This window comes from Macadamia integrifolia, chromosome 6 (assembly GCF_013358625.1).
Source record: "Macadamia integrifolia cultivar HAES 741 chromosome 6, SCU_Mint_v3, whole genome shotgun sequence".
NCBI classification, from domain to species: domain Eukaryota; kingdom Viridiplantae; phylum Streptophyta; class Magnoliopsida; order Proteales; family Proteaceae; genus Macadamia; species Macadamia integrifolia.
This window is the reverse complement of record NC_056562.1, coordinates 9,995,694-10,022,074: the sequence shown is the minus strand read 5'-3', so window position 1 is coordinate 10,022,074 and position 26,381 is coordinate 9,995,694. Positions and strand designations below refer to the sequence as shown.

Sequence of the window (26,381 nt, the reverse complement as noted above, 5' to 3'; positions counted from 1 at the left end):
TGAAGTACTGAAAAATATAACAGTGAAATGTCTACCATGGGAAGTAATATCACAATAGATCTACAGGAAATTAAAAAATGGAAAAAAAGAGATCCACGGGAAAATAACCATAAAACTGGGTGCATGTGACTTGACATTTGCCACTAAACAGACCAAAAGAACAGCCAAAATCAAGACATTGCAGACCTAAACATCTCGGAGCACGGATTCTCTGCCTAGCTGCACCATGTGCAGTGAGCATCCAATTGCTGGGAGCACCCTTTTTTACGATATCTTCTCCCAATATAGTAGGTGGATAGTTGGCAGTTCCTGGGAGAGTGAAATTTCAAAATCTCTTTAGAAAGCAAAAGATCGCAGAGTACATTGGAACAGGGGGTATTACCAAGTACATATTTACAATGTCCATATCCCTTGCACAATCACGGTATCCATTTGTGAAGGCATTACTATGCCCAAACAATTACCCTGCATAAGTGAGAACTGACAAAAACCAAATAACTTAAAAGAGAAAGTACATATTTACAATGTCCATATCCCTTGCACAATCACGGTATCCATTTGTGAAGGCATTACTATGCCAAAACAATTACGCTGCATAAACGAGAACTGACAAAAACGAAATAACTTAAAAGAGAGTGCATTAAATTAGAATGGATAAACAAGTCATCGTTGCATGAAAATTTCAATGCACATACAACTGCAATACAATAAACATTTAGCAACAAAAAATTACACGTCGCAGAAGTGTTATATTGTCAGAATATTGTCCCAACAGAGCACAAGTTTTCGTCTTTCCACTAAACCTGATTAGAAAGCAAGGCCAAAGCAAAGACAACATTTTACATCATCCAGTACATATTCCAGCATCCACATGCCTAATAGAAGAGTAACCTTCTTCTACTTCCAAGTAGAACCACCAAGTCTAATCACCTCCTCAGTGCTGCTGTCTTTGGGACCCCTATCTGGGCCGCTATACCCTTTTTGATCGCCTGTATCCCCATATAGATCCCTCAACTTGGCCAGATTGCTAGATGCAAGTGTAGGTGTCTTCTCCTTGTTTCCATCTCTAGGTGGACTCGGATGATGATTGTGGACTTGTAAGCTCCGGCTCCGGCTCCGGCTCCGGCTTCGGCTTCGGCTTTGGCTTTGGCTTCTACTCCTACTCCGGCGAGAGGTAGATTCTCTATGCCTGCTACCATCACGACGAGTACTCTCATGGTCCCGTCTGCTACTTTCCCTATCTCCATCGGCATACTTGGACCTGTGATAGTCTCTTCTCTCATGAACCCCATGTCGATCATACTCATGTTTCCTATCTCTGTTTTTGTCTCTGTCCCTGTCCCACTCCCTCTCACTGTCTCTGTCCCATTCCTTATCTTTTTCCCTATCCCTTTCTCTCTCTCTATTTCTGTCCCTTTCTCTAGTCCTGTCCCTTTCCCTTTCCCTCTCCCGGTCCCGGTCCCTATCCCTGTCTGAATGGTCACGATCAGAAAATTCACGGCTCCGGCTGCGATGGCTGCTGGGAGATCTTCGAGCATCATCCCCATTGTTTCTGTCATGAGGAGGCAGTGTACGCCTAACTGGTGATGAATCCCTCGTGGAAGCACGATGGGGCGCACGCTGACCGAAGGAGACTGAAAGAGCAGCTTTCACAGAAGGTGGTCGACGAGCAGTATCATCAGATCCATGTCGGCTAGATTCCCCCGTGACACCAGAGTGTTTGGAAGGGAGCTTCATCTTCTCAAGGTTTGCAACAATCTGTCGCATGATAGGAACGGGTGTCCGAGGGAAAAGGGTATCGAAGTAATACTGTTGTCAAAAAACTAATGAGTACTTTGCCTCTTTTGAGGTACAAAAAGAGCTATAAAGTATACTATCAGCGACAAACGGTCACAACAAAATTAAAGTCTTTGGGGAAGCATGTAAAGTTCTTCCCTTCTTTTTAGGATGTATATACAGCTACGGAAACTACAAGAAGCATCCACAATATTCATTGGCAATCCAAATGTGGAAAATGCAAATATAATTAATATTCCTTGGCAATCCAAATATGGAAAATGCAAATATAATTCTATGATAACTAATCCCATTCAGTATACAATATACAACATCCAAACCATGCTGCTCAAAGCCACCATACAGATAAACTAAATCAATTATCGCATCAGAAAGGACTTAATTGAGTGAAAGGAAATCAAAATACACTCAATTCTGAGGAAAAAAGGAAATTAGAAAGGGAGACAGCACGACTCTAATTTTCATACAGAGAAACAAGATTCATAACACAAATAGGTGATGAAACAAAATTTTCTTAAATCCTTACCATCCATTACTAACTCTCAACTCAACCACCCAACTAAATTGGGTGGGATACATATTGTTTTGTCAGTCAACTCTATTTAAAGCCATGATTTTTGTCAACCCACAGCCATTCATATCTTTTCTTGCAAATTCTTACCACCAGCAACTTTCCATGCAATAAAAATCTTTATTACAATTTTTAACTGCCAGTAAGACTAAACTGCATTTTATGTCCAATAAGGGAGAGAATAAATCTGTTGAAAGATCTAATTAGCTTGTGAAAGATTGTAAGACCAGTAACTACTAAAAATATCAGCAATTAAAAGCTACTAGCATAACAAAAGGGAAATTTCACACAAGCATCATGAATAGCAGATGTGAATCAAGCACAGTTGTTATAGCGCCAAGCAGTGCCACAGCAGTGGCAAGTGGCCTTGATGCCTAGGCGATGCCTTAGAGAGGGCAAGGCACCCAGGGAAAATGCCATACATCCCAGGCCATATTTAATGTACATTTAGGGTTATAAAGGTCAAATTTAGAAGGTGAGTAAAAGTGAGATTATAGAAACATTAAGGCTAGAAATGAAAAATGACCAAAATTTAGAACATGTGGACAGAACAGTCTTCTAGTTTTTTGTCTTGAGTAGCACTCAGCTCCAGCCAATTTCCATTTGTCATACCATATGTTAATCAGAATCTAGTATAATGCAGGTACTATTCAAGGGAACATACATATCTTTCCCAGGTAAGGGTGGGTGTTAAAACTTAAAAAGGGGAAAAAGGAAACTGAAACAATGGTAAATTGCCATTTAAACCCTGTCAGGCTTCAGCTCTCTCCTTCAGGATTAATGTCAAACACAAAATAAGAAGCTTCATTTCCAATAGTACTTACAAAACCACAATTGACTTTCATCTCCACTTATCACCACCTAGATAAGTTCAGTTCCCCGGAAAAAGTATGTCAGCCTTCTTAGAAATTTTGAGTACCCATATTTTCTCAAAGGATTCACTAAAAAGTGAAAAATAAAAGACAGTATATCCACAGGCATCATCCAGGATGACAAAATGTCATTCCATCTTCTGGATTGGCCACAAACCATGAATCGTTGCAGACAATTCTAACAAACAATCTTAACCAATCAGTTGAGTATAAAATACACCAATAACAACAACTAAAACCCTTGCAGTGCCAGTTTATGGCCACTGAAGGGCTGAACCATGCTTCAGGTTGTCCGGATTGGTGATCACCACCCGGCATGCCGGGAAATCTTGGTATTATTTTTCCCTTCAACATTAATTGTAAAAGCCCGTAAGGAAAATTTTTGAAGGCACAATGGGGTAGGATAAACCTTAGGTTCAGAATACACACCCCTTTTAACAAGATCCCAAGTAACCGTAAAACAGAAATAGGTCAACACTAAAGTCAAAAGACAACCTTATCAGATAGGGTTCAAATTCTAGTCAAATGTAGGATGATGTTAGATTAACAAAACCTCAAAAGACTGATGATTCAACAGCCAGATTTAACACAATAGACAAAATAGTGAAATCAGGAAATTTAATCAGAATTTATGAGAACTCTAATTACAGATTCCAAAAATATATTGATGATCAGTCAGTCAGTTTAAGGGCAATTAAAAAAAGAACAAATCTGGAAAATAAGCAGGTTTGGGATAATTTAAATTACACCAGATCAGGTCAAGTCCTGGTCAAAGGCCTCTTTCAATGGGCTCTTGAATATTCCAAAACCTTGCTGCTAACCAATGGTTAGATTTAACTTTAATTACATATCTCAGTTTACAGATAATTGACCAGAAACAGAGCATCCGCCAGTAATCGACTCAGCAATACAGTAGCCTTTAAGCTCAGACTGTTAGATCTTCTTTACCAGCAGTAAATCCTCTTCTCAGTCACAGTTTAAAAACCAGAATACGAGTGATTTGATCTTACCAGCTCAGCAACTATGGAGGAAATAGAAAGATGGAAGATAGAAGAATACCCTGATCTTCTCACTCGAAACAACTAAACCAGAATCCCACTGATCTTTGGACCTCTCAATCTTTACTGAATCCCACAGCACAGCTCCATCGAAGAAAACAATAACTTCTGCATTCATAAAATCACGAATACAGAAGTAGGAAACTTAATTGGCCAAGGAATTAGTCTTTAAAAAAATAAAGTCTTAATATAGCCAATGATTTGAGCAACCAAGCAGACCACAATTGGCTTTAAAGGCCCATGTCGGGAGGGAAAATTAAGGCCCACATCCCTATAAGCTGCTTATAACTCAAGTCTGTTTGGTTTCTTCTTCTTCCGGAGTAAGCTAAAAACTACCCTAGATCAACTCTCCCCGGCCTCAAAACATTCGGCTCAGACGAATGTAAAAGTCACACAAGTAATGCTCATAAAGGTCCAGGTTGAGTCGCTTCAAATTGGCCTCATGGATCCAAGTGCAAATCAGCCATCGGCCATCCCTTCCATTTAACAAGAAAAGTATGATAGCCACTGCCATTTTGTACCATAGTGTGTCGGTCATCAATGACATCTTCAATCTCATCCTTCAATGGTGTAATGAATTGGGATTAACCAAAGAGAATGCTTGGTGTCACCCTCATCTGAATGGTGACCCACATAAAGAGTCAAATCTACCACATTGAAGACGTTGTGATGGTCATATCTGGTAGCAGTTTGAGAACATACACATTAGGGGCAACCAATCACCTTCAGAACTTTGTACGGACCCACCACCTACGGATGCAACTTCTTATTGGTGCCCGGTGCAAACCTTTCCAGAGTGATTCATGATTTGTACCATCACCATACCTCCTGGTTTGGACTTGACATAACGACGATGACGGTCATCCGTACCCTTACATATCATTATTGAGAGTAGTAAAGATTTGAGAACCAGAATCAAAAAGAAGAAAGAAGAGAGACACAGAGATTGGTACAACTTGGGAGTCACAACCGTGTGATTGGGACTGCCTCCTTTCATTCAATATATAGACTATCTATCATAAAGTCATAACACAAATAGGAAAACTAGAAAGCATAACCAAAAAGGAAACTAACTCTAACTTAGCTAACAACTACCCTAAACTCAATAGGAAACTAACAAAGATATGCCTGTATCAAATATAGTCCCACGGTATAAAGGTCTATGGTCACCCATAGCCCTTCAACCAACGCATGCTCTCATATACTCTAACACTCCCCCTCAAGCTGGAGTATATATATATATATAGCAAAAGAAAGCTCGAGTTTGGACCAACAAGAACTTCAACGAGCACAGGGATAACTCCAATCAACCATCATAAAGCCATCAGCAACACCAAAAGCGACCGAAGTCCTTCCAAAAGAGGCACTCCAATACCACCGAAAGCTCTTCCCAAAGAAGGCATTCCAACAGTAACAAAATTCCTTCCCAAAGAAGGCACTCCCACATAATCTCAAAAAATGTGTAGCATCCAACATCTACATCACATGAACTTCCCAAAGAAGGCACTGCAATAAAACTGTAGCTTCCAATTGCTACAACAAAAGAACTCACAAGCCTCAAACAGAGATCTCCCCAAACAAACGTCGCACAGAAAATTCCACAGATAAATAGGTAGCATCAGGTCGTTGGGGACCAAACAACATTCAGGTTGTTCAATATATCAACTTCAAAAGATAAATAGTTGTTGAGGACAAACAAGATCAGATACGACTTCAAACGAAATAACCATTGAGTAGACAATAAATCAAATCAAACCAATAATAATTTGAATCCCCCCTCACATGTAGCAGTACACAAGGATAAATAATTTCCAACAACCACCATCATAAAGAATCCCATACCAAGAGCACCACAAGAAAAAAAAATCCCAATCTCCCCCTGACGGTAGAAAAAATCTGAACAAATAACTCCAATTACCACGCATACAGGTACCAATTTTCCTAAAAAGTACAAATTCCAAATTGAGGTGGCACATATATAGCCCACCAAAGCAATAAGTTGGCACATATATATGCCCAATGGAAATTTTGTAATTACTTCATATAGTTCCCAATTGATGTGAACCCCAGGTCAAAATACTCAATCGGGTTCGGTATGGACCCACTTCAAAGTTGATGGCAATTTTGTAATTAATCAGTCAATCCTGGGTTTAAAACCCATCACTAACCATTATTGGCCCAATAAATTGAAATTGCAAAAGGGAATGACACTCTTGTAATTAATCACAAGTTCCAAAGTGGGATGGAAATTTAGTAATAAAAGAGAACTTCAATTAAAATCACAATCCAAGGCCAAAGGGTAAACTAGGAAGTGACCAAAATATAATGCTAACTAGTAAAGGAGGGCCAATAATATGGAAACTTCAATTTAAGAGAAAGCAGCAAAGGAATGTGGTGTATGTGTGTCGTGCAAAGAATAATCCAGGAATGAATGGCAGGGTGTAAATATGAGGGTAAAGGAGGGGTGATAAAAGAAAGGATAAAATTGGAAATCAACCCACTTTAAATCACATAACCAGAAGCAAGAATAAGACAAGAGAAAAGACAAGAGTGAGGGGCAAAGCTGGAAACTCATAATAATACATTAATTCTTAAAAAAAAAAAAAAAAAAAAAAAAAGTAAATGTGAGAAGATGAGATATCTCACGCAAGATCTGTAACTATATTCAACCTAGTGCCAAGGAACCCGAAACTAGCAACCAAGCGAGAAAAGGAAGAAGCATCCTTGAGACGTAATCAAGTTGCAAACAGGGCAGTCCAGAATTTGTCGAGGTGGAAAGCAGGGAAAACACTCCTTGACAACCAGTGACTCGATCACCCCATTAATTCATCAGCAGCAAATTCAGGCACCAACAACTTCGAAGTAGCAGGAAGTAACCTCACAAAACCCAGCATCAATTGATACAAAGTTAGTAGAAATCGATACCTAAGCAAAACCATCATTCTCAAGATTACAGGAATAAACAGCAGCAATCCAGTGTACATCGACTGCAGAACCTCGAGGGGGAAATCCAGCAACTTCTTTTTTTTTTCCGACTAATCAATGCATCAATCAACGGGGTATTTCATAATCAGTAATACCAGTGCTGCAAGTTGTAAAACATCTTCAAATACTCCATAAGCAAACAATGACATCAACGAAACAAACTTCAGCAAACGACAAACAGGCGTAAGCAAACAATAATCAGATTTTTTTATTTTTAGATTTTTACCAACAGTAGGCAAACGCAGAACACTTCTTCATGGCTCTGATACCATGTAAAGATTTGAGAACGAGAATCAAAGAAGAAGAAAGAAGAGAGAGACAAAGAGATTGGTGTCACTTGGGAGTCACAACCGTATGGTTGGGACTGCCCCTTTCAATCAATACATAGACTATCTATTACATAGTCATAACACAAATAGGAAAACTAGAAGGCATAACAAAAAGGAAACTAACTCCAACTTAGCTAACAACTACCCAAAACTCAATAGGAAACAAATAAATATATGCTTGAATTCAACTGACACATGCTCTCATATAATCTAACAAGAGCAATGCGGCAGCGTACGTCAATGTCTACCTCAGTGATATGCCATATAAAGTCGTCCACCTTAATAGTAACATATGCATGAGAAGGGAGGGGAACTAAGTCAATTGGCCCCTTAGGTTGAACTCCGAGTATAATCTCGAATGGAATACGACCTATAGTGCCGTTAACTGAGTTGTTATAAGCGAACTCGGAAATGATGAGCATGAACGGCCTGGTCTTCTCATAATCCCCAAACTTCGATTGATGACCTCTGTCTGCCCATCAGTCTATGAATGGAAGGTTATAGAGAGTTGTAACTTTGTGTTTGTCTTCATCCACAATGTTTTCCAAAAATAACTCATGAATTTAACATCTCTATCCAAAACAATTGAATCTAACAACCTGTGTATACGCACAACCTCTTTGAAAAAGAGGGCTACAATATGACAAGCTTAGTTGTCAAGGCGTCTAGGTGCCTTGGATGCCTTGTTCACCTTGTTGGTTTCACCTTGGGTCTAGGCCCCCCGCCAATGCCTTGGGTCGCCTATACGTTGTTACAACTATGATGACTGGTGTCAAAGGTTTTCCGACATGGAATGAAATGTTCCCCTGATACCAGATTAATGGGGAGTAGGTAGGTTGAACAGAATACACACCCCTTTTAACAAGATCCCAATTAAACCCTAAAGAAGAAATAGGTCAACAGTAAGGTCAAAAGTAAACCTTATCGGATGGGGTCCAATTTCTGGTCAAAGGTAGAATGATGTTAGATTACAGAACCTCGAAAGACTGCGATGATCGACATCCAGATTTAAACCAACTGAGAAAATAGTGAAATCAGGAAATTTAATCAGAATATTAGAACTCTAATTATAGGCAATCAGAAACTCAGCTGAACACTACTCTGGTGGATTGTAACAGCCCAATAGTGAAACAGATTCCCAAACGATATTGATGATCAAATGGTCAAATAAAGAAAAATTAACAAAAGAATAAATCTGGGAAAAGAAAAGGACAGGTTTAAGAAAATTTAATTACTCCAGATCAATAGACCTGATCTGGGTCAAGTCCTGGTCGAAGGCCACTTTCAAGGGGCTCAACTCTCAAGAATATTCCAAAACCTTGCTGCTAACCAATGGTCAGATTAACTTCAATTTCAAATCTCATGTTGCAGAAAATCAACCAGAAACAGAGCATCCGCCAGGAATGGAATTCAGCAATACAGTAGTCTTTACTCTCAAACTGTAAGGTCATCTTAACCAGCAGAAAATCCTCTTCTCACGCACAGTTTAACAGAAGAAATTAATTCCAGAATGGGGTGATTTGATCTTACTAGCACAGCGACTATGGAGGAAATAGAGAGATGGAAGATAGAAGAACACCTAATCTTCGCACTTAAAACAACCAAACCAGAATCCCACTAATCTTTGGACCACTTGCCCGTTACTGAATCCCGCAGCACAGCTCCATTGAAGAAGAAATTAACTTTTGTATTCATAAAATCATGAATGGCAATAGCCTACAAACTAGATCTAAAAAGAGAGAATTTCTAGCCAAATTAAAACCAAGAAAACAATACAAGTAGAAAACTTAATTGGCTAAGGAACAAACATTTATATTAAACAAAGCAGTAAAAAAAAAAAGTCTAAATATAGCCCCCATGATTTGGGCAACCAAGCAGACCACTAATGGGCTTTAAAGGCCCATGCTGGGATGGACTTAAAGGTCCATATCCCAATAAGCTGCTTATAACTTAGACCTGTGTGGTTTCTTTTTTCTTGGGGACTAGGTTAAAAACACCCCTGCATCACACAGCCATGCAAGTAAACTTGCCCTAGAGGTCCCAACCAATTCATGATGCCACTAATAATGAAATACAGTTGAAAAAGTCAGAAAGATTTAGAATAAGAAGAATTACAGAGGATACTGATGTCATAGCCTCATAGCCCAGTAATCCTAACACCGGATACGAAAGTAGTTCTGTAACAAATCTCTCACATTAACAATCACTGAACCCGGACAACAACCAACCCCAAGGGGGTAGCAGAGTTGGCAAGGGACCTTCGCCTTAAGAAGCGTGTGGTTCTGAGTTCCTCCTCTTATTTACATGGGGGTGTTTAGTGCTCTCCACTGCTTTCAATGAAAGTTGAATGGTTCTCATTCAACCCCAATATGACCCGGTCCATGCTATAAGAGGTCAGTATGGGCCTGTGGGACTAGTCAGGCTGAAGGCCAGGATACTCGTCGTCGGCATAAAAAAAAACCAGGACAATAGCCAGAGTTGACATGGAAGTACAATAACTTACCATAGGAGTGCATGTAAGTAACTTACTATGAGACAAACCATGTTACCCAGATCAATCAGTACAAGAATCATATCATGTCAGACACTTCTATTTAGATATAAATTTTGAATTGGATGCTTCAAACCCCCCCGCCCCCGCCCCCGCCCCCGCCATATCTGCTAATATAGTTGACATTCTCCAGAAGAGAGGTTGCCTTCTTTTTAAGGGACACAGGATTATGATCTAAATCTTCTCTTTAAAACATTAGATGAAAATGATACAATACAAAATTAGTGATCGTGGTGTCACCAGTGAACGCCATAGATCGTGTTCATCCATAATCTCCCTCATGATACGTGTGCCTTAAATTATCACCTCAACAGCAGAGGCCAAGCAGTTGATCACCTTTCTCTCTTCTTAAGCTTTTACAAAATAACATGAGAATACACCTGATATAATAGCCAAATATCTTTGTAATACATGGCAATCTACAGTGGTCCATATAACTAAATAAGGTACTTACACGTTATATTACACTTGACGCCGAAAAAGAAAGGTGGGTGTGTGTTTTTTTTTTTTTGGGGGGGGGGGGGGACTTTGGTGTACTGAAGCACCATTCAATCGAAGAGCAGCACCTATTTGCAGAAACAAACATATCGACCCTGTTCCCCTTGTAGCAACAGCTAGTATGCAAAAAATAAAGTGAGACAAGAGACTCTTGTTGCACATTGTCTCGCACCAAATTAAAAATTTCATTACTGCAATATAGTGAACCGTAACAAAATTTTACTGAACCTAATCCAGCTGCAGCAAAAGTTGAGAATAACATCATAATGGCAGCAAATTACTATGAGAAGCAAAAGGACTCACTTTCACAATTGCCTTCCTTTTATGTAGCAGAGTTTGTACCAAGCTCAGAGAAATCAGTCAAACGCTTGAATCTATGGTTTTTTTTTTTTTTTTTTTTGGGTTATAATATCAATAAACTTCCCTTGGACATCAAAGCCCATTTTCATACTACTAGGTCTGCCAGACTGCTACTATAGTTTATCCCCTTTGTTCAACTAACAGAGTTACTCATGCTAGCTTTGAATGCATTTTCAAATTCCATTGAGGAACTTTCAGATTTAATTGCCTTGAATGGTTACATGATGAACTAAATAAAGATTTGAATATTTGATTGACACTCTGAATATCAAGCATGGCATCACTTTCATCACCCTTTTTTTCACAAAGAACCACATTAATTAATAAAATCTATCCTGGATAATGACACAGTTGTTTTATGTTCTCTCTCAGAAACCACCATAAGACTGCAAGCTCAGACTCACAGATGCATCGGCGACCTAAAGCTATTAGTCATTAGCCTTACCTAATGGAGATAAGTCATCTGTAAACATACATACGGGATGCAAACAGTTCCAAAGTTTATCATGTTTGAATTTATAACCTAGCACAGGAATTTTTTGTGTAAAGAAAATGGAAGCCAAGCAAGCAGTTGATATTTTACAATACAAAGAACGATGGAAGTTGATGGCAGCTCACCTGTCCAAGAAGCAAATCACGCACATATACACCCATTGTTGTCATGCGACCATTTGATCCTGGTGCAAATTCCTGAAAACAAAATCATGATTGTAAGAACCTTGACAAGTTTTCACTCAAATAAGTATTTAATGGTGCATCTAATTTTTTTGTTATGCAAATGTCATCTGCAACCAAGCCAATTCCCAAAAGACATGCAGCCAACATTAACTACCACTGGTGTCCGTGGTGAAAAGCATAGGTGAGCCTGGTTGACCACATCAGCAACCAGGAAGCTTCGATGTATAGATTTCCAGTTGCAATAGGTGAGGCTGGAATAGGCCCACCTAGCAACCACGAACAAGCCAAGGTGTGATACTCAAACAAGCCCGTACAGGGAGGTAAGGTGTTTCAAAGGTCCTAAACATAAGGAATCCTGACCACAGCAAGCACATACGAGTTAGTGCCTTTGTTTCCTTCTCAGACACCAAGAGGCCACCACTATCATCATAAAGTGCCTAGGCTAGCAGATTTGTTGACAATGGCAGGAAACTTCAAGGAGGGTAAAAGAAAGTTTAAAGAGGGGGAGGAGATGTATAATGAGAAATCCCACAGGTTAACCTTGAAATTAAGGACCAAGGCTTGAGTAAAGAACAAACAATGGAGAAAACAAAGAATGTAAAGAAACATTAAGATAGGTTCAATAGAAAACAAAATTGCATACGTAAGATCAGTGGTGATCCACCAAATCCATAGTCTCCTCTTTTAAATATGGTTAACCATATCCCTACACAACAACAACTCAACTCAGCCTTATACCAACTAAATGGGGTCAGCTACATGGATCCTTGCCCTCCAATCAGCTCTATTCAACATCATACTTGATACAAGACCTAAGGTATGCAAGTCTTTCCTCACCACTTCTCCTAAGGTCATTTTAGGTCTTTCCTCTAACCATAACCCTACATAGACTTCAGAAAAAGATGTCAAACAATCCATATCCATAAAAACGGATGTGAAAGCTAAGTAAAACAAATATAAATTAGTATATTCATTTTTTTACTTTAAAAAATGCATTCAAAGATTAATCAGTCACGAAACTACAGAAATGTTCACCAACTTTAATAGGACAATGCAAAAATTTCCAAGGTTTATCCTAAACACTGGTATGAGTCTTGTAAGCAGAACCATCTAGAAGAGGAACACTCCCTCCCAAAACCTAGGTCATAAAAACAAATCTTCCTCAAATTATGCTTTCATAAACCACGGAGTGGTTAAGATTACTGTTTCATGGTCTAAGCATTAAACAGGTAAACTGGTTCCAAAGTTTTCAACTTTTTAAGAAAATGAAGTTACCGAAGTTTTACTAGCAATAGGCAATGTCAACAAAACATTACATAGAAAATTCTGAAGCAACAAGAAAATTGTGATTCACGATTCTCTTTTGTAGAAGATGAAGCTCAATCATCACACAGTTGATGTTATCCATCCATTGACATAACAATTTTGACGCAGTATGCAAGATGCCCTAAATTTGTACAGGTTTTCCGATTCTGCACTCCAGCGGTTACAATCTAGTCATATTCATATTCCCAATCCACCCCACATATATTGGTCACTTAGTCAGGTATGTCTACCTAGAAGGAAGAGAAAAGGTCGCATTTGGAATACTAAGACCATATTTGTCAAAACGTCTAGGCAACACAAGGCACTGGAGGAGCCTGGATGCCAAGGTGTCGCCTAGGCTATGTGATGTAGATAGACATGTTGGTCTATACTTCAGAAGAAGGAAGAAGGAAGAAGGCCCATTGGAACTAGCCTACCAGCAACAGCAACCTAGATCAGGTCTGATCGAACCAGCCTACAGACAGACTTGGTTCTCTCCTGTGATTCCCAGTTAGAAGTTGTTTTACTGCTTTAGTTGAGTCCTACTCCATGTTGGAGTCTAAGGTTTATTTTTAGGAAGTCTTATTTGGAGTAAAACAATGTTTTTAAGTTGTTTTTTATGGACAATCATGCGTGCTCAGCAGGGCTACCAGGGCTTTCTTCTACCAAAACCTTATTACACCGTAGAAGGTCTGGTGGTGAATTGTCTTGGTGGTGGACGTAATGCACGTGAGTTGCAATTGGTTTGCATGTGGTGGTGGGGCTTTATGCTGGTGCATTGAACCGCGATCCACAAATACCTCTGACTCGAGTTGTGGGTTGCATTTTTAGTTTTTAATACAGAGTTGTGTGTTACGTATCTAGTTTTTAATGCGGAGATGTGTGACTACATAGTCTTCAATGCGAAGTTGTGTGTTCGAGTGGTTACTTTCATGCTTACAGGGCTATCAAGAATTCGTTATCTCATTCCTCCTTTCATGGAAGTAGGTTGGGTGATGGATTATCTTGATGGTGAACATAATGCATGTAGGACGCTTAGGCTTGACCAATCTATATGGTACGTCAGGTAGACAGCCGATACCTTATTATAGTCTGTCGTTATAAGCATGCAGCTGATTTATAGTGGTGCATCAAGTTGACAGCCGACACTTATTATAATTAGTCATAACCCTTCAATCTTTTTGCATGGATCCTTGCGCTCGTCCTTGCTTGGAATCCCCATGTAACCAACCCCATTAAAATTGTTGTAACTTTGCGACACAACTTTATGAATAAAATTTGCAGCTTTATGCTTCCAAAATTCTGAGAGAATTCATCAACAGCTGAGATAGTTGTGGGTGAAAGGCCTAGGCTGAAATAGTCATCCCACCCACATCTATCCCATCTCATTCTCTTCTTCTCTATTATGAATTTCTGATTTGTGAAAAAGTGATCTGAGAGTGTTCTAATACTTGTTTGAAGACCAGCAACCAATTCTAATTGAAGAAAGAGCGAGAAACAGACCAAGACAGAATCGATTTCAGCAAGCATGAAGTTAGTGTTGGTGTATGATGTCTTGTATTCCGTCACAGTTTAATCCAAGGAGTACTGGTGCAAACGCCTCGACAAGCAGGACGGTTGTAACCCTATTCTCCATTGATAGTGAAGCACGATCTCATCTCACCGAGGATGTAGGCAATCTTGCCGAACCTCATAAACCTGTGTGCAATGTTTGTTCTTATTTTTCCATTATCTTCTGCATCGTTTTATGATTGCGTTCCTACAGCTAAGGTTTTGAAGTCCAATCAAGTGGCCATATCTCCCAAGTCCGAAGCCTGCTAAGCAAGACCTTTCGAGGTTTTGTTTATTACCCCATGAGAGAAATTGTAACACCCTAATCTGATATTTACACCCCTACTTGTGGATAAGCAAGAAGAAAGAGTAGAAGAAGCCAATGCTGGCATTGTTGGCAGCTGTGGAGTGCCAAGAAGGCAGAAGTGACCCCACTTGCTCCTGTTCAACCTGCCAATATCACTAGGGAACTCATCAGAAGGTGTGGATAAAGAGGTAAATTTAATTATGAGACTAAGTATAGAAGAATAGAGAAAAGGGGTGCAACACGAGGACTTCCCAAAGGGTCACCCATCCTAGTACCACTCTAGCCCAAGCACGCTTAACTGCAAAGTTTTATGGGATTCGGTGCATTAGTGTTGGTATGATCACACTAAACCGGTCCAACCGCCTGGGACTGGCAAAATGCAATTATCTGGGTTTTTGCATTATGGGGCCCACACCTTTGTTGTGCAATTCCCCATTATACCCCTATAGAAAGAGACCTAATTGAGGTATAAAATAAATATTTTATGCCAATAAAATAAAAAAGGGAAATTAAATTTACAAATTTAATTACATATTAGTTTATTAATGTATTATATGCAATTTTTTTGGTTTTTGTGTTGTGGGGCCCACACCTCTGCTGTGTAAATCCCCATTCTACCCTAAGTAAAGAACCCTAAATGAGGTATGAAATGCACGTTTAAATGGCAGTAAATAAATGGGAAAAATAATTTATGAATTTAATTACATATTAGTTAATTAGGTAACATATATATATATATATGTATAGAGAATTGGACTAAGGCCAGCCGAAGGTCTGTTTGGGATGCCTTATATAAAGGGAAATAAGGGCAGTAACCAAGGTTTAAAGTATCGGTCCATATCATACCATATCGGTCCTTACCAATACGATACATGAAATTTTGAAAACCCTTTCGTATCGATATGTATCTAATGATATATACCGATAGGCACCAATACACCACCGATACAATACGATACGTACCGATACTCTATGGAAAATTCAAAATTGAAGCGAAATGTATGTTTCGGTATGTATCTATACGTTTCGGTATATATCGACCGATACACACCGATACGTACCAATACGGTCATAAAATGGCCAAGATGGATAATTTTTCAGAAAAACACAATTTTTTGAGGTGTTTTTGTTCCAAAGTTGCTGTCAACCATTTTTCTCTCCAGCTAAAGTGGAAATCGAGGTTGGGAATAAGGATTTTACATTTATGGGACAACTACAAACCTTGAATTTTTAGTGCAATACTCTTAATTTACTATTTATGCATAATACATGTTATATATAGCTTTTTTAACTATTTTTTTATGCAAAAGTATATAAAAAAGTGTTTCCTATCCATTTATGTGTATCTTTAACGTATCTTAGCGTATCTTCGATATGATACGATACCCTCCAATACGTATCTTAATTTTGGCCGACCGATACCGATACTTTAATCCTCGGCAATAACTAACCCTAATCGTGAGCTATTGTAACAGTAAGCAGAAAAAGAAAGAAATGAGAAGAGGAAGAAAGAGAAGTGGAAAAGGAGCTTCTTCACCTAAAGTTATTGTTGGACCAGAATTGCATATAAGTAAGCGCTACTGTTCATTTCAGTAGAGAAATTGTTGGTAGTTTCATCAATTAGGTAGGTAGACCTAGGGTTTGGTTCAATTGGAGGTTGCTGGAGAATCCCTGTGAATTGGACTACTACCCAGTAGAGGAAGCCCCAATTTTGGAGGGGGTTTCTGAGGTCCAATTTATAGGAATTTCATCCATGAAAACCTTGCAACCTAGGGTGTTCACCATACCAATGAAATACTGTGAAATGGGAGTTAGGGTAGGACTAATGGATTAAGAAATTTTCTGCACAAGTATAGAACAGAATTTTATAAATTTTCAGACTGAAGAATTTGGGAATATTGAGCTGAATCCTTCCATGAAACCCACTGGCAAGCCTAATTAAGGTTTTAATTTATTCCTATTACTGTATTCCTGTTAAATTTACCCCAATTGAATGGTTAATTTGAAGTAGAAACGAAATAGTCTTCCATTTGATCAGTTACCATTATGATTTCAAGAAATGGGGTAAATTGAATTGGAATTCAATCAATTGAGCTCATAAGTGGGGTGATAACAGCTCCTAGGAATGAGAAAAATCTTGTATAATAATTGTATCACGTTAGCCTACAGTATAGGAAGGAATTCAAGCTGGAAAAATTCAGTAATGGCCCTCGGCAGAATCGAATTCTGCAGACTAAAGGGAAACCTGCAGGTCATGACCGGCCAGCCAGTTGCTACCTAGGCAACCTGCCAATTTTAGTTCTAGTGGCCAATTTTGCTGTGTAACAGGTCAGCATGCCTTGAACCCTGTGTGGGAACTGTGTACTAAAGAATTTCCAATGAAATGGAACTCATGGGAGTGGGGTACAGTGCTTGAAATTCTAAAATCCTAAGTGGACTGTATATGTGATTCCAGGACATCCTACCTAAGTGTGGGACCCACTAGTGGCTTTCCTTTATATGTCCCCCAGTAATGAAGGAAATTGGAAACCTAAACTATACATTGAAGAACAGTCATATGCCCAAGTAAAAATTTAGGAATTTGGGAAAATGTACTTAGGCAGAATTGGGGAACTAAAGGATTTTATTATGAAAATAATGATTTAAAAATTTTGTGAAATAGGACATATAAGTTGCAGTGAGGGAATATTTGAATCAAGAATCCGAATTTCAGGGATTTGGACACCAAGGTGAGTGGGTGCTCTGACTTATTTTATGGAGTGTTTGTTATCTTTATTTTGTGTTTGTATCTCCTCTTGTACCTCATGCATGTTGTTGTATGCATCATAGTTGTCAAGGCGTCGCCTTGGCGTCCAGGCCTTTTTTTAGGGACAGGGCGAGGGACGCCATTGTTTATGTATAAAAGGCGGTCGCCTTTGGTATCAAGGCGTCCAAAAGGCGTCGCCTTTGGCACCTTGGACAACTTGGTAGGCAAGGCGGCCGCCTTGTGTGTGTGTGTTTTTTTTTTATTTTCACTTAATTATTTGTTTTTTATATTCTAATTGTAAACTTTTCATTTGATGAAGTACAGGTTTTTAAATGATGTGAGATGCATGGAATCATTTTACTCCTCAAGTGAACAAAAAAAAAAAGGTTTGGTGGTGGGGGGAAATATAACATGAAAGGTTTATAATTTAAAACCCTTTCATGTTTCTCTCTACCGGTGAAGTCTCTCTGCCATTACAATCGTAGAACTTTGGATTCATTGATTCAACCGACCGATTGGCTGAAATCGATCGTTCCTTCCTCTGTTTCGACTTCAGGTATGTTTGTAATTTTTTTTCCCTCCCTGCTACTTCGTCTTCGAGCTATGACTCTTTTTTTTTTCTTCTTCCTCTGCTTCTTCTCCTTCGTCTACGACTCTTTTTTTTTTTTTTCCTCTGCTTCTTCTTCGTCTATCTATCTCTTTTTTTTTTTTCCTTCTTCTTCATCTACGATTCTTTTTTTTCTTTTTTCCCTCTTCTTCCTCTGCTTCTTCTGTCTACAACTTTTTTTTTTCTTCTTCTTCCTCTGCTTCTCGTCTACGACTCTTTTTTTTTTTTTTTTTTTTTTCCTCTCTTCTTCCTCTGCTTCTTCTTTGTCTGCAGCTGAGTTTTTTTTTTTCCTCTTCTTCCTTTGCTTCTTCTTCGTCTATGGCTGGATTTTTTTTATTTTTCCTCTCTTCTTCCTCTGCTTCTTCTTCGTCTGCATCTGGTTTTTTTTTCTTTTTCCCCTCTGATGTTCTCGAATGCTTCTTATGGAGGCTGCCGATTCTTTCTATGCTTCTTCTTCTTCTCTGCTTCTCTGCTTCTCTGCTAGTGCTTCCTTTTTTTTTCCCCTGCAAGTAGACTTAGACTGTAATCTGTAATTCTGTATTATGAATTTATGATTGCATGACTATTACTGTTGTGCATTATTGTTGTGCATTAGTGTATTAGTGTTGTGCATTAGTGCATTACTGCTATCCTTTTTCTCTTATGAATTTTTTTTACTACTGCATGATTCCTTCTTCTCCTGCTAGCGCATTTCCCTGCTACTGTAGGTAGGTTGTAGTGCATTAGTTATTATTTTTTAGATTGTAAAGTGCATTGTAGAGTGCTATGTTTTTTCTTATTTTTTGTTACTTAGTTTCTCTTGTTGTTGTTCCTTATGTTTGTGTAGTGCTGTAGTTTATTTAAATAGATATGGCTACTAGTGGTAGTGGCGGGCCATCTGCTAGCACTGGCGCATCAACATATGATCCAAGCAAAGATCCAACTAGGAAGGCCAAATCAAAAGACCCCGGGTGGAAGTATGGATATTGGCCAGATCTTAATGATAAGAACTTAGTGCGATGTACACTTTGTGGAAAAGATGCCAAAGGAGGAATCAAAATGCTTAAGCAACATTTAATTGGTGGGTATGGAGATATATCAAAGTGCCCAAAAACAACTGCAGCAATCGCTAGAGAGATGCATGAAGCTATCATGCGAAATCAGAAGAGGAAGCCTGATGTATTTGATGAGGATTATTCTGTTGGTCATCAAGAGGGAGAGGATATGCCTGAAGAAATAGAAAGTGGAGGGCAACTCCAGTCTAGTGTACCAAGGGCCCCAACTATAGACTCCTCAATAAAGAACCTTGTACCAAGCTCTGGGACATCTTCCAAAAGGAATAAAGCTAATGTTATTACACAAGTGGCAGTAAAGGGTCCGATAGATTCTTATCTTCGACGGACTCCTGAAGAAATAGTTGGTGAGAGGAGGTCTAAAGGTTCTACCCAGACAACAATACAAAGCAGCTTAAGATCAAATGCAGACAGAAAGAAAACTAATGCATATGTTGCAAAAATGGTTTTATGAAGCTGGCATCCCATTCAATACTGTCAATGAGCTTTGAGGAGATGGTTGAAGCCATTGCACAATTTGGGTCAGGATATAAGCCCCCTTCTTACCATGAGTTGAGAGTGCCCTTGCTACAGGATGAAAAAGCTCAGATTGACTGTATCAAGAAGAAATATGAAGATTATTGGAAAAGGCACGGGTGCACTCTTATGTCTGATGGGTGGACTGACAAGAGAGGTAGACACTTGATTAATCTTCTTGTCAATTGTCCATTGGGGACTTATTTTCTGGGCTCTGTAAATGTATCTAGTGAGTCTCAATATGCAGACATGTTATTTCAGCTGCTTGATAGTAAAATTGAAGAAATTGGGTAGGATAATGTGGTACAAGTAGTTACAGACAATGCAGCTAATTATGTTGCAGCTAGTAGAATGTTGATGGAAAAATGGAGTAAGCTTCATTGGACTCCTTGTGCAGCTCATTGTTTGGACCTCATGTTAGAGGACACTGGCAAGTTGAAAGCTTATAAAACAATAGAGAGGGCAAAAACAATGACAAGTTTTATCTACAGACATTACAAACTTGTTGATGCTTTGAGGAAAAAGACAAATGGAATAGATCTGGTGAGGTCTGGAGTTACAAGATTTGCTACCTCATTCTTGACACTACAAAGTTTGTACAAGAACAAGGATTCCTTGAAGCAATTATTTGTATCTGATGATTGGAATAGTTCTAAGTTGTCCAAGGCAGAGGCAGGTAAGAAAGTATTTGAGACAATACTTGCACAAACATTCTGGAACATTGTACTAGATTGCTTAAGAGCATCCCAACCAATTTTAGTTGTCCTGAGGTTAGTAGATGGTGATGAGAGGCCTGCATTGCCTGAAGGTTATTTGGCAATGGAAATAGCAAAAAAAAAGATAAAAGTAAATTTTGCCAACAAAGAACGGTCATGGAAGAAGGTGTTAGCAATTATTGATGATCGTTGGGAGGTCCAAATGGATCGACCTTTATATGCTGCTGGCCTTAACCTAAATGCTAACAAATATTTTGACTACATCAACGATGAGAGACTCCCTTTTGAAGAATCATGTAAAATACAAGATGCATTCATGTCAGTTATTGAAAGAATAGTGCATGACTTAGCTGTGCAAGACAAGATCATACGTGAGTCTCAAATGTACAGAAAATGTGAAGGTAGCTTTGCAAGGAGTTTGGCTATTAAACAACGGAAAGCCGGTGAAGGAGCATTGGATCCTAGTAAATACTAAGTATTTTTTTTTTTTATTTTAATAAGTATTTAACAATGTGTATCTAATTTTTTCCTTATATATAGTCTCTTGGTGGCAAACACATGGATCTTCGGCCCCTACGCTTCAACATTATGCAATACGCATATTAGGCCTTTGTTGCTCCGCTTCCGGTTGTGAGCGCAATTGGAACACATTTGATTTTGTACGTATTTTTTAAATATTAGTTTGTAATTATACTTTTTACATCTATTTCTTGACTTAAATAAAGAGTATTTATGGATTCAAATTCACACCAAGAAGAGGAATAGACTAGAACATCAGCGCTTGAATGATCTAGTCTATATCCAATATAATCGTCGGCTTCATTCAAGGTTCCAAGAAAGAAGGGAAAAGGGCAACAATTATGATCCATTAATTCTTGATGAAATGAATTGGAGTAGTGAATGGATAACAAGGGATCAAGAAGATGGAGATTTAGTCCATCCTGGAGACGACCTCACATGGGGAGATGTTGATAGAGCAGTTGGTGCATCTACATCGGTGGGGGGTCGTAATTTACCTAGGAGGGCTCAAGGATCAACAAGTGCAGCCAATATTTGCTACACACGTCGTGGTAGGGGAAGGGCCACTATTGAGGAATCATCAGATGATGAAGTTGAAGAAGAGGGGAAGGGCCACTATTGAGGAATCATCAGATGATGAAGTTGAAGAAGAGGTCCACGATGTGGTGCGTGATGATGAAGATATTGAAGAAGACTTTGGTGATGGGCCAACTGATTCTATGAGTCAACAACCGGAGGGAGAAGAAGTAGATGTTGATTTGTTAGCTTGATTATGGTTAAACAAGAACAAAGTTTAGCTTGATGGTTTATTTTGTTATTTTAAAATTTATACTTTAAAGCTTACTAAAGTTTAGCATTTTGGTTTATTTTTATGTTTCTCAATTTCCATTAGGTGTTTTTAATTCTCCCCAGGTAGGATTGGAACCTATAGCCTATCACCTATCATGAGTCATGAGTCATGATTCATATATTAAGGAACAAAGTTTCTCTTGTTGCTTAGTGTTTTAGTATCACTGACTTATATGTATTGATTGACAGGGGGTTAAACATTAAAATATCATGGTTTATGTAGTCATGGTCTATGATGGAATTTGTGGATCTCGTTTTGGGCATCATAGAGGTAAGTATATCTAACTACATACTTAAATAGTTAAATATTATATTATTTATAATATTTCATTAGGAATTATATGTTGTTATGCTTTTTGTTTTATTTATAACTTTTTTTTTATGAATAATTTTTTTATTTTTTGTTGTGTTTTCTCATGTTAGAAAATATATCACTTTGCAATTTGCATTGATATGAATTTCATGTTGAATGTTGTTTCTTGTCTCTTGATGTTGCTTAAAGTGTGTACTTTTTTCCCTTGATGTTGCTTAAAGTCGTGCTTCTTGTATTTTGATATAACTTAAAGGCTTGATTTTTTACAAGCAATTTAAAATTAAGTATATCATTGTTATACAGTTATACTAGATATTATAGATATATTAAAAAAATAGAAACGTCTTTTTTGGCGCCGTATTCGCCTTAAGGCGGTCGCCTTCTCGCCTAAGCGCTTAGACAACCCTCCAGTGCCTTGGTTCACCTTGGCGCCGTGACAACTATGGTATGCATTATTATTATTCTTGTGAATACTAACATGGTGGATTTGAAAATTGGAAGAAGGTAAGGCAGATAAGATGGGACACTGGCAGGTGCCCATAGATTGTTGTGAGCATGTGATGAATGGTTGATGGATGGTTATGCATCATGTAGAATTGTTGGGTTAGGTATCACTAGCTAAGCGCTACAACCCCTTGTCAGTAGGGGGATAGGTACTGACTAATCCCGACCCGTGGCTGCCTAATTAGCAGTACACTTCCATGGTACAACGTACTGTACCTAGAGACGGATAGCAGTAGGGTACAACATACTGTACACTTGACTTCCCGGGATTACTAACCTAGGGGTTAGTCGGGGGACCAAGGTTCTTTCTGGGACTGGCTGATTCCTGCCTGCAACTAGCTTGTATTACTGAGGCCCAACGTACAGGGTAGGGAATACCGCCTACGTTGCGTAGCACTATATTACTGATCTCAGACTTAGTAATGGATTAGGAAGTAATGTAATGCTAAATGAACCCATGTGCATCATATAAGGTGTGGAGCATACATTGCATCATTTGTATTGTGTTTACTTGCTTGCTTGCCCCCACCCCCTCACTGAGCATGACGTGTTCACCCATTTTTTTACTTTTCTAGATGACGAGACTAGTGTTTTGCCAACTGCCAGCCTTGATCATGAGACAATTGCCATGGATTACCTTGCCAATATTCCAGAGGATGAAACCGATCATGAACCCGACTGTGGATGTGACGACTATGCCAACAGAAGCCAATTCTTCTGAGAAATAGGATAGACTATTGCTGTCTTTTTATGTATATATTTCAACTGATGCATACCCTAATGTATATAGTCTACTACTGAGATACTGTAAACTGTGTACATATTCTCTTTTTGTAATGGTATGTAACTCTCACCTGGATAATTGTATAAAGATCTTATCACTTAGTTGGCACTAGAGCTTATGTAAAATATCTTATTGTTGGACTGTGCATGTATATATGAACTCTGATCTTCAGTAGTGTGATTGTGGTGTTATGATCTGCCCTAGTCTAGATCCTGGGGAAACAGGCTGACTGGATACAATGAGGTGTCCAATGCCACATGCCTTGGCCTACTAGAGGCAGGGTGTGACAGACTCGACTAGCATTGGGGCTCCATCTAAGGACCGAAACTTCCTCTATAGGTTTCTCTCCCAGTTTTCTTATTTAAAACCCTGAAAACAAGAACTTCTAGAACTCCCAAACCACCTAGTAGTTTCCCAAGATACTTTGGGGTTTTCATTAGCACCACAGGACCTCCACTTGATCCAGGTTAGACCCCCTTCTGAGCCCTCCATATCCCCTAGTTTCTGCCCTATTTTGGGCTTGATTCTAAATCTGGTTTTCAGATTTCCCTGTCTTTTGTGCTTGGCTTAATTGGAGCTTCGGGGAATATTATTAAGGGTTATTGATCTCTCACTACCCTTACATTACTACACCTTGACGACTATGACAAAGGCACTCGAAATTAATCATATCTTAAATAAAAAAATAAAAAAAAAAACTCCAAGTTATTCCTATTATGATCCTATGATCCAATCTGACCGCCCTTTTGTTGAAACAAAATTACACAAAAAATATGTCGCAAATATTTATCACATTTGACTACTCCATCCATAAAAATAACCCCACGTACAAAAACACACCAAAAACCGAACTTCTTGACAAACCAAAGGCGAAAATTCTTCTATAAACATAATCTAATGTCGCAAAGCATCCTATACCCATTCATAAGAAACATTAGGATGAATTCCTTTTTCCTCTACAACCCAACTAAATATGTTCTCACAATCAAACACAAAGATTGCTTCAAAGTCCTTAGAAAATCAAATGTGACATCAAATTCTAAAGTGATTCTCACAAAATAGAAACAAGGAAAAGTAGGCCCTGAAAATTTGAAGGAAAAGCATTGAGAGTGAGCAAGTTGATACCTAGTTAATAAATATAACTCAAAGTCCCTTTAACACTATTTATTAAAGCCAGAATACACAAAGGAAGGTCCTGGAAAAAGTGTGCTAATGAATGGTTGCAGGCTGCCAGCACCACCAATGGAAGTAGACCCGACAATACATTTAGAAATTGAAGTGGAAGTGTACACATTTGGAAACTTTTAGAATCTAACAGCCCTACGGAAAACAAGTAGCATGGCACCCCACGAAAATTTTAAGAGTAATCCCACAGGCAATGATGTCAATTAACATGGCTGAATACAATATGGATTTAGACAAGACTCAAACGTACCTCTTCATCTTTGAGATAAGGCTCAAACCAGGTCCACAAAGTTTTTGAGTCAGCTACATATCTTAAGTAGAGGAATCCAATCTGCATAGCAAAAACTAGCCTCAGTTTCTGCCCCATGAGACATACAAAGATCTAAGGAACCAAGTCAGCTTCCCAATCACAACTAATAAATGCATAACTAACATTACTATCTGAAACTAAAAAACCAAAATGAAGTATAATATTGGACATCTACGCCCTCACAATAGAATAGTATTGATCAATTTGGATGCGATGATTGACGGTGTAGTTGAATTGAACACCAGGAAATGGTAGTACCGACAAAGTTCAAACAGAGGAAATTATAATATGAACAGACAGCTTCCTTAACAATACAGCTATAAATTGAGATAATATATCCAATGTAGACTTGAAGAAAAACGAAAGCGGGTAAAATGATCCTAAAAAACAATTGGAGATTCCGTTTTGGCAGAAGCATATATTTCAATCAAAGCAACTATCTTAACCATACGAATTCTTGATAGAAAGACACTTACTGCTCTAATATAAGCAGAATCAGGATGTTTCAAGAGGCCATGCATTTGCTTGACCGTGAGCTTCATAGTAAAAAATTTGTACAGCAGACAAAATGCTGTCGAAGGGCCCCTACAGTTTCCAGTCATCCATGGCTCCACATGATCAACTTGATTATAAATCTCATCTATAACTTCATGGTAAGTCTTCAATCTGTAAAGCTCTTTAAAATAATCCGAAGAAAGGATGTTGACACACAAGACCTTCTCCAGCAAGGAATCAATTGGCTTCCCTGAAGTCTGTATCTCCATAACCTCACTGCAAGTTTAGCAACGTTCAGCTGTTCACAGAAACCCAATTCTAGACAAAGCTAACTCAGAGAAGAGGAAGACGACCCCCAACAACGCAACCAAATGTCATCTCCCAGTCATACAAAAAAGGACAATTCGATAAAAAAAAAAAAAATTAGAAGGAGTAGCTCAAAACCCTTCTTCAGAAGATATGAATTCGACACCACAGAAAGAATAGCACCATTGGAAAGCTTAAAAGAATCTGCAGACCAACACAGAAATGGAAATTTTCAGAACCTTTACAGTAATCTCATGCTATACGGAACCCTAAAACTAATGAGACGAAATGTTGCACATTGGATCATAAGGGTTCGGATTCAAAAGATACAATTTTCAATAGATAAAAGTTTCTTCTAACCTTTCAAATAGATAACCCGCTGTGAATCGAATTTCTGGTTTCGGAGATGAAGCAGAGAGGGGAGTAAAACGTTGAGGTGGGACTGGATTAAAGACGGATAAACCCTAGAGCGCCCAAGGTCTTTCTCTCCCCGCCCCACACCCCCCGTGTGTGAATATCGCTATTCGATTTCGATACGAAACAAAAAAGAGAGCTGTTTTTAATGGTGTTTTGACCTAAGTTATTCGATTTGACTGGTGATGAATGTGATAAGTTTT

At 38.6% G+C, this 26,381-nt stretch overlaps 1 protein-coding gene and 1 pseudogene across 3 annotated transcripts; both read right to left on the bottom strand.

Moving 5' to 3' along the window:
• Positions 1–26,381, bottom strand: LOC122082424 (pre-mRNA splicing factor SR-like 1). 3 transcript variants are annotated; one of them, XM_042649977.1, is made up of 6 exons: positions 26,125–26,317; positions 25,903–25,968; positions 25,440–25,734; positions 24,904–24,984; positions 11,640–11,711; positions 622–1,809 (listed from the first exon to the last, which is right to left on the bottom strand). In XM_042649977.1, exons 3-6 carry the CDS (start codon positions 25,725–25,727, stop codon positions 898–900), a joined length of 1,353 nt encoding a protein of 450 aa, XP_042505911.1. In that variant the 5' UTR covers positions 25,728–25,734; positions 25,903–25,968; positions 26,125–26,317; the 3' UTR covers positions 622–897. The 3 variants fall into 3 exon arrangements, with proteins under 3 accessions (XP_042505912.1, XP_042505911.1, XP_042505910.1); XM_042649978.1 differs by lacking the exon at positions 622–1,809 and adding an exon at positions 1–309 and having other exon boundaries at positions 25,440–25,968; positions 26,125–26,381; XM_042649976.1 differs by having other exon boundaries at positions 25,440–25,968.
• LOC122082920 lies at positions 15,093–15,210 on the bottom strand (annotated as a pseudogene).